Genomic DNA, 9560 nt, shown 5'->3' with positions numbered 1-9560 from the left:
AAACGACAATTAAAGAGCTTAATGCACTGAGGGATAAAGGAAGATTTGTGACGATTTGTTATTGCATTCGGAAGCCTCATCCGCCCACTCCGAGAGATTATTGCACTGCTGAGATTCAGAAACAATGGGTGATTCTCGTCGGCAAGGATGGCGTCGAGCTTAGACTCATAATATGATGGTACATACACTCCATTGTAAGCTGGTCCCCACCCAGAATACGATTAGCCTGTCTGATAACAGAATCAATGCGTTTCTTATCATTAGCAGTCACATTACCACCCCAGCATGTTATACAATATCTCAACACGCTACAAATGACTGAGTTATAAAAGATAGTGAGGATACGACTGTCAATGTCAAATTTACTCATTCTACGGAGACAGTACAATCTAGGGTTTACTCTCTTCACCAAATAATCAATATGCTCATGCCACGCCAGTTGATCATCAAAAACAACACCAAGATATTTGTAGGATGAGACTTGTTCGACGGGATTTTGTTTGATCACAACCTCTCTCGGTTGACCCTTGACCCTTCTAAAATCAATATTCATTTCCTTTGTTTTTTTTTCTTAACATTAAGCTCCAGGAAGTTCTTGTCACTATATCCGACGAAATGAATAATTTCATCCAGATATTCACTCTCATCATCCTTTCTAATCAAACCGACTAAGGTTGTGTCATCTGCAAATTTAATTAAATGGCAACTATCAGACGAGGATTTCACATCCGATGTGTACAGAGTGAATAAAAATGGGGCTAGAACGGTTCCCTGTGGAGAAAATATTTATCTACTTATATATCGGTAAATTTCGGCACCAGTTTAATGTATCTCGAGGCATCAAAATATGGTTGTGATCGAGGAGCTGGCGAGGAGGATGATGAGTCAGATTCCGATTTATACTTTGCCTGAATTTCTAATTCCTTTAGGTGTGTTTCATATTCGAGCCGTTTTAGTTCCAGTTCTTGTTCTTGCTCTTGCTGTTCTAATCTGATTTCTTGCTTTCGCTGTTCTAATCTGATTTCTTGCTTTTGCTGTTCTAATCTGATATCTTGCTTTTGCTGTTCTAATCTGATTTCCTTCTCCAGTTTGATTTTTTTCCATTTCGATTTCTAACTGTTTCAGCTGAACGGCGTCACCGACGATTTCTGTCAGAATTTCACCCTTTTTTTCCAAACATGACTCATCGAGAATTTCTTCGTCAACTAAGACGTCGATCAACTCATACTTTACAACTTGTTTCCTCGTTGCTTGCTTTACGCCTAAGGTATAATATTTTGCTAATGCTATCAAATCTGGCTTCTTTAGGCCATCAAATTCCTCTAAAGTTACATCTTTGAGAAATTCCTCCGGTTCGAACTCCATTTTCTCTCTCGTTTTCTCTCTAGACAATTTGAAAAACAATAATTCTCACAAATGAATTCCCTTCAAATTGATAGGTCACAAATGTTGTAAACCTTTCCCCGGATAGGCCCCATATTTTGTTACGTTGGAATGCGAGAGGTCCCGGGTTCGATTCCCGGATTGGCCCCCATTTTTGTTACGTTGGAATGCGAGAGGTCTCGATAATTAATTTTTAACGAGACACAAGCCTGGGTTTGTTTTTGAGAAGAACACAGACAAATTGACGAGTCTGGAGAATTTGAATGAGAACGTAAACTATATTGAAAAATGGAGTTTGAACTTACCAACAATAACACTTGGTAATTACAAATATATAGAATATTACTCACAAACTTAACAAGATAGGACACACTTTAAACTACGCTGGTCTCTTCCAACGGCGATATCCCTCAGCGGCCACGACCTTGATGACGACGGTTCTCGGTCCGTTGTACCGCGAAATTCACTGGTCCTCGACGAAGTTTCTCGCGATCCCATAAACAGCAGTCACCTTCTTTCCGGTGATGCTCCAAATCAGAAGACGGACTTCCGGCCACAATCGAGTGAGGCACAAGTCGAACTTCTCGCCGACTCAATATTACCAGAGTCAGTCTGAAATCAGCTTTATAGCCACCAACTCCTGGCGTAACGAACTTCCTCAACGGAGACAGAAATTCTTCACCTTCTCCGAAATAAAGACTTGAAAACTGTAGTTTCACAGCAAAGTTCTCTTCAAGCTTCTGAATGGAAGTGTAGAATCAATCTTGGTATCGATATCTCAATCCCTCAGAAATTACTGGCAGTTGAGCACTGACGATATATGGTAGAATGGTATAATATGTGTCGTCGCTTGTATTCGTTCAGAAACTGAGAAACTTTCCGATCTGGGCCGGGTTTTTATACGATTCGCCATGTCAAGAATCATCTAGATCTTTCTCGATACACCTGAGTAACAATTCGACCCCGTTTCTCCGTTCCTAAAAGTCCTTTGCATATCTCGCGAACATTTCATAGAATCCACGAAGATGCGTGCACAGCGTACAACGGAATTTCACGTAAACCGACGGGAACCGAGACCAGCGTGCCATCACAAGGAATATACCAGAACAATCGTGTATTGCTCATTACATAAATACCATTCTGACACGGTAACCCGACCTAATTTCTCAAATATTGATTTGTCACGTAGGCCATTTCAAATACTTTCTATATTATAACATTAGATTCCTCACTTGCAGTGGCTATCGTTAGGCTACAATGGGCCCTCGTAACACCAGGTAACAGATATTGGATTAATTAATGACATTGCTACGTAGTCTCAATTTAGCTGTACTACACTCATAATGTAGGTAATATGGGAATATGCAGGAAAATGAGGCAAAATATTAACTGGTTTGAAAATTATGTCGATTTTCAACGTTTGAACACTAAGAAAATTATATATTACTGCAGTGTATTCCTGTCAAAATGTGACAGTAATGATTATAGAGATCACTTTGTGTAAGTGACGATAAACAATATCCTGCTCAATTGTCTTAATATGCAGTACATTTATTAACTTTAGTGAAGATCGACAATCATTAGATGCCACCAATCACACAGTGTAATATGCAAGTGCTATGCACATGGATGTAATGTGATCAATGATACACATGCATGAGAAAGCACTACCACATGTCAAAACAGTGTAAGATCAAAATAGTCTTCCTGTAAAAGGCGTTTTTGGTTTCGATAATAATCGTATAAACCTTTGCATTCATATTTGGTGTGTAGAAGTATCACATTGAGTACAACAAGCCTATTGCTTTTGGTGGAGGTCAAAAGTCATTTGGGGTGACCAGGGGTTTAATTGGGAAACCCTTGTAAACACGATACCTCAAGAAGGGAATGTCGGACCCACTTATTATGTAGTGTGTAGAAGTAACACATTGAGGACAAGAAGCATATTATTTTTGGTGGAGGCAATTGTCACTTGGGATCACCAGTCGTCAAATTGAGAAAACCTTTAAACCACGATATATCTTAATTCTTGAAGCTTGGCCAGACCTCTTATTTAGTGTGTAGAAGTACGACATTAAGTTAAAGAAGCCTATTGTTTTTAGTGGAGGTAAAGGTCATTTGGGGTCATCAGAGGTCAAATATTGAAACTCTTGTAAACACGATTTCTCAAGAAGGGAAAGATCAGACCAATTTCATATTTGATGTGTAGAAGTACCACATTGAGTACAAAAAGCCTATTATTTATGGTGGAGGCAAAGGGAATTTGAGATCAGTGACAAATTAATACCTTTAAACCAAAATATATCTCAATTCTGGAAGCTTGGCCCGACCTCTAATTTGTGTGTCGAAGTATCACATTAAGTTAAAGAAGCCTATTGGCTTTTTTTCAGAGGTCAAATCTTGAAACCTGTAGAGGTACACCCTCACTACACATTACGTCAGATTCATGAAGAAAACTGCTCATGTTACATCATCAAAACCACAATGCATTCTTGCATTCTGGTTATGTCATCAGACCACACCCATATAATAGTAAATTATGTCTAGCAGGTTTAAGTAACCTAGTAAAGTTGGTTAAAATAGTATTAAAATAAGTTGGTAACTGCAGATAGCGTTATTAATTAAATGTTTCACATGTATTCTTTGTCATGAAGCTGTGTATAGCTCCATAGAGCTGCAGCTGCACATTCAATTTAGTGTATACACCAATTTAAAAAAAAAGTCTTGACCTTAAGTCATTAAGCGGCATCTTCTCTCTTTATTCATTTCCTGTCTGTTGGAAGTCTTGCAGCTGTTAACAGGCTTAATTGAATAATGTCAGTGCTGTGAATGAATTATAGTTATTCGTTGGCATGTTCTCTCATGAATCCTTTTCATTGTAATATTTATGGTGGATGACAATTGAATACAATTGAATTATAGTAGCCTGTTTTTCTAGTATTATCGTTTTTGCAGTCACTCCAGCGATCGTGGTGTACCTAAGTTTCTAAATTTGATCCGGTTTTCCAACTTTTGCTGACTACAGGTCAACAGTTATTGGAGACTTTCTTTTGTGGGTATCTTAGGTATCAATTAATTACTCCATAAATGAAAGGTATGTTGTCACCAACATTCCTTTTCCTTTGGATTTCACACATTTTTGAAATGTTGTCCAGTGTCTGTTTCAGCTGTATTTTTCTTCATTACGTTTCTACTTTAAACCTAATCATTCACAGGGGTGTGATGGATAGGCTGATCTATTTTATGTTAAACATTACGTACATGTAAAATTTTCAATATTTATATAATATTATGTTTTTTCCTTCAGGTGAAAAACAGTCTCTTATCTCCAGAAAGCCAGAAAATTCTTTTTAGAGAACTGCACCCAGGTGAGTTTTAAGTGGTAGTGGAACAGATGAGTGAACTCAGCTAGTTTTGAAAGTCCACCCTTGCCTGCATCGAAATTAAATAAAGTTAAGAAAATGAATGATGTTTATTTTATCTTAGACATACACCAGGTAAGTGTGTATAAGTATAGATGAAAAAGTAAGCACACATAGAGAACATGGACCCAGGTGAGAGTCTGAGTAGAGGTGAAAAAAATAACGTTTGCTTGTAGAAGTAGACACACATATGGCAAGCCACATGTGTAATAATTCGATAAACCGAGTTTACCGCCGTTAAACTCTGTTTTTCGATAGATAAACTGAGTTTATCGACTGGATAACCGTGTTTTTTTAGCAAAAAGCAGAGTTAACAGCGATAAACTCAGTTATTCAAGTTATTGCACACGTGGTGTGCCATATCAGATTCGATAAACTTGGTTTTCGATGGATAAACTCAGTTTATCGATAAACTCACTTTATCGAGCGAAAAGAGAATATCGATAAACTAAGTTTATTGAGCGAAATACATAGTTCCCATTTGATAAACTCGGTTTATCACCGATAACCTTAGTTTATCGAGGTAACCCTTCTTTTCGCACGATAAACTGAGTTTAAAGCAAAACACAGAGTTATCCATTCGATAAACTGAGTTTAACGATCGAAAAACAGAGTTTTAACTGCGAATAACTCGGTTTATCGAATTATTGCACATATGACTTGCCATACACACCTGATTGTTACTTATATAACCTTAGTTTATTGGGAAATACTTGATCAACATAAACACTTATGATGGAGAGAAAGTCAATCTTCCTTCCTAACCCAATAATATCTAAATTATATTTGCACACATTTATTTTCAGTTAGTGTGCTCTTCCTATTTTTGTAGCTCAAAGCAACTTTGAAAGTGAAGCTGTATACAGTACTAGAATTTATACACTAGGCAAGGGCTTAAAGTTGAACTTGTTGGCAGTATAATTTACCCAATTTATTGTGTGCACGACGGTTGACGGTTGACGGTTGCATACATGTGCATGTTAGTTGTGAACGTTGCTCATTGTTCTAAACTGGCACACAACTAGCATGTGATTAAGGCACTCTAATCTGTACGTGTGATATACTTGTTCTAATGTAAAGTTGATTTTATGTCCTCAGTTTCTGACCTACACAAATATGAAAAGTTGGGAGAAGACATTGCAAAGTTTCTAGGTAAACAACATTGTCAAAAGCTAGGCGTGTTTTCTTAGCTCGAGCCAGCAGAAATTGAAACAATTCAGACAGCAGCAGAATCTGGAAATATGCTGATGAAAATATTGGATGAAAGAGAGCTACTCATGCCAGACAGAATGATCGGAATGTATGAAGGATTGAAAGCTATTCATTTAAATAAGGTAGCAAGACTGGTGCTGGAGTACATTGGTACATCACATGAGAAGAATGGAAAGGAAAATGAAGGAGAGAAAGATGATAAGAAAATGGTTTGTGCTTTTCAAAAACTTGTTAAGACTTTGAAACTTTATCTTGAAGAAACACAAGGTTCATTTTGCATAGAATCAAGATCTTAGAATGGATTATTACTGTACTTTTTAACATGAAAAGCAGCTTTTTTGCTGTCATGCAAGTCACATAACAGAATGAGAAATTACTCTTCAGTTACTAATAAGTCCTCCTTTTACTCATTGTAACAAAATACCGAGCATTTAACTGTGATTTTATGCTTTAGTACTCAAAATATGGGTTTGAAGATATCATCTGTACAGGGAGTTTGTGTAGAATATTCACTGAAGCCAAATCAAATGCAGTAGAGAGTTGTCTTTCTTCATGAAAGTATGATGAAAAATATGAATTTTATGAACAATTCGTAATATTTCAACATTATTTCAGGTAAAAAATCTAGAGAAACAGAAAGTCATTTCAAAAGTGGAACCAAAGTTGTCAGTAAATTTCAAAATTTTGATAGAGGAGGGATACAAGAGACTGGATATCCAAAGAGCCTTGAAATTGTCTCATGGAAAACTGGATTTGGGAAGACGGATATTGCTACTTGCAAAGGAAGAACATGGTAAAGTACACTATACTTTTATCAACATGTGTATTCCTTCCCTATTCGTTACTTATATAGTTATTCTCAATCTTATGTGACATTCTAGGATCATTACAGTTATTTCATGCGACCCTTATGTTTCAGTATTTACAAAAGATGTATGATTTTCCTTTCTTTATTTCGGTATGAATATATCATTTCCGTCAAAAATAGATTCAGGCATGTCAATGCTAGAGGAATGTGGTATACCCTGCATACTTATTTTTGTTTCTGTTCATTAAACATGTCATTAATTGTTTCATATTTATTAATTCAATGATGCTAATATTTCTTGCAGATATAATCTACTACAGGTCTTGCTCTCTTTCTCATATCAAAGATGTATGTGATTCTCTTCTTTTTATTTTGAAATTATCTACAAATAGTAATATGAAATCATCAGTTTTGTGTTACAGAGGTTATTTTCATATTGTGGATTGAAGCAGTTTATAGGAAAACATGTTTCATGATAGTGGCAAAATACTTTCCTTTCATATGAAATATATTACTTTTCTCCATCAGAGAGACTTCCTTTGTTCCCAGGGTCCAATTTTTATAAAGAACAATACTTTGATCAGCTTGGAGGAGAGATGGTTATCGCAGGTGTCATTCTGCGTGTACCAGCTGGTGCACTACACACTGGAAGGATTATTAGTCTGTGGGTTTCTACTGAACCTGCCATTAAAGGACCTATCTCAAACAAGAGTCTAAGGTTGACCCCCTTTGTGAAATTTGGTCCAGAAAGCCTTACCTTACACAAGCCTGTCACCTTGATGATTCCACACTGTGCTATTACTACAACTAACCAGATGGGTATTGATGTGTACTCTGGTGTATTACAAACAGGTCTGTTCTCTATTTTGTCTTGTGTTCTTATACTCCAGTCAGCATTATTTACAGTTACTCAAATTTGTATTATCAACAGAAGTATGTATATGAGCTTGTGTGTACCACCTCTTGAGTTTTATCCACGATAGGCCAAAAACAAAAAGGGTATAATGCTGTGTATTGTCACTGGATGTGGTTCCATATTAAATAAATACAGAAACCCTGCTTTTCTGTAGAGGTCAAAGTCTGAAACATTTGTAAGCACAATAATTCAAGAAAGATTGTGTAAACTTCATATGTACTATATAGATCCACTGGGGCATGTAAAACAAATTTAAAGTGTTTTGTGATTAGCAATAGGTCATTTGAGGTCAATATGTGTCAAAGCCTGAAAAGCTCCCAAACCTTTGTAACTGCTGAAGTAAATCTGGAATGAAAGTCACACTTGATAGTGTACCACCTGCGTACACAAACATGATATTGACAAGAAAGTCACTAAGCCTTCTGGTTCTGTGTAATGTAGAAATCAACATCTCAAGAAGGAGGTAATGTCTACACATTTAACCTCCACTTAAGTAACCTTTCTCTTTTAGTTGTACATTGAGAGTAAACATTTATAATGTTGCACATTTTAGAGAGAAACAAACAACATTTGCAAAGAAAAATAATACCCTTCAAGCTGTGTTATACTTCAGGGTTTTATCTAGTAACCTTGCATCCATACATAGAGTTAGTAACATAATATTGTACTATTTTGATGTTCTATGTGTTGCTTTTTCTACCACCAGACTGTTCCTTTAACATCATCTATGGTATAGTATAGGATTGGTGTCCTACTTTTCACCACGTTATAAAACTTCTAAGCAAAATGTTTTTAAAATTTTCTTCAGATAAATCTGTCAAATGGAGCTTAGATAGGGAACACCTCAGCTGCTATATGACTAGTCAGCACCTTGCAGTTGAAGCTGAGAAACCCTGTCTCATTGGTCTCCATGTCCCTTACTACCTAAGATGAGGAAGCGTGTTTGTATTTTACCGATCGTAAACAGAGTTTCTGAATCGGGCGATCAATTGACAATCCATCATTGGTTCCATAATGATGACACACTGGGACATGAATTAAGTCGCTGATTTTGTCAGCTCAAGTGGTATTGCTAATTATCTCATGGATTCCAGTTGTCTGCCTTTCTGATTGACACATGGTTCATACACAGAATTGTACAGGGTTGATACCGTGTTAACCATATATATTTTAATTTTCAATAATGTATTGCTTGCAAACTTAAACAAGTATGTAAGTACAGAAACATTTGTAAACACAACTTTGACCAGGTGACCAAGATTAGACAGCAAAGATTTATATTTCAGAACATAGGCTGTCAGACTATTAATGTTCTATGATAATGCATCCTATCAGACACTCTATGTTTTAGATATTTATAACAGCTCCCTGATTTATCAAAAAATGGCCACCCCAGAGAGGACCATACCGGGGAGATGTTATTGCTTCCTGGGTAATACATAGGACAATTTAGCAGTGTGTGCACTGATGTCAATATTAACATTTACATAAATAATAACAATATCATATTCAATTGTTTCAGGTTCTTATATTAAAAGAGTCTAATCAATGGATAAACCTACCAGCAAAAGGGAACCATAATTCATGATCCAGTGTATGTTCGACTCAAATCTATGACTTCAATTTTATATGTTAGTGCTAACTCCAGTACATCACAGTGTAACCCACATCCTAGAAAAGTGGTTAGTAATGTTTGTCAACTATTGTAATTTACATATAATATAATATGTATAATGTATTATTATTTATTCTTGGTAACACGTAAAGAAAGCAGTTAATTACTGTTCCACAGGTAAATTGCATTTGTTGGAAGAATAGT

At 36.3% G+C, this 9560-nt stretch overlaps 1 protein-coding gene across 1 annotated transcript; it reads left to right on the top strand.

Moving 5' to 3' along the window:
* Nucleotides 1-5999: 5999 nt before the first annotated feature.
* LOC139980864 (uncharacterized) lies at nucleotides 6000-8874 on the top strand. Its single transcript, XM_071992856.1, has 4 exons — nucleotides 6000-6226; nucleotides 6633-6810; nucleotides 7354-7677; nucleotides 8550-8874. Exons 1-4 carry the CDS (start codon nucleotides 6047-6049, stop codon nucleotides 8672-8674), a joined length of 807 nt encoding a protein of 268 aa, XP_071848957.1. The 5' UTR covers nucleotides 6000-6046; the 3' UTR covers nucleotides 8675-8874.
* The last annotated feature ends 686 nt before the right edge of the window (nucleotides 8875-9560 follow it).

The sequence above is a fragment of the Apostichopus japonicus genome, chromosome 15, assembly GCF_037975245.1.
Source record: "Apostichopus japonicus isolate 1M-3 chromosome 15, ASM3797524v1, whole genome shotgun sequence".
Taxonomy (NCBI): Eukaryota; Metazoa; Echinodermata; class Holothuroidea; order Aspidochirotida; family Stichopodidae; genus Apostichopus; species Apostichopus japonicus.
The sequence above is the reverse complement of the archived record's forward strand: the minus strand, read 5'-3'. Positions and strand labels throughout refer to the sequence as shown.

Bases quoted from the DNA above. Each gene is read 5' to 3' on its own strand.
- LOC139980864 (XM_071992856.1), top strand. From the start codon at position 6,047: ATGCTGATGAAAATATTGGATGAAAGAGAGCTACTCATGCCAGACAGA. The intron at 6,227-6,632 runs GTTTGTGCTTTT...ACATTATTTCAG, and splicing joins AGAAAGATGATAAGAAAATG to GTAAAAAATCTAGAGAAACA. The intron at 6,811-7,353 runs GTAAAGTACACT...TTTCTCCATCAG, and splicing joins ACTTGCAAAGGAAGAACATG to AGAGACTTCCTTTGTTCCCA.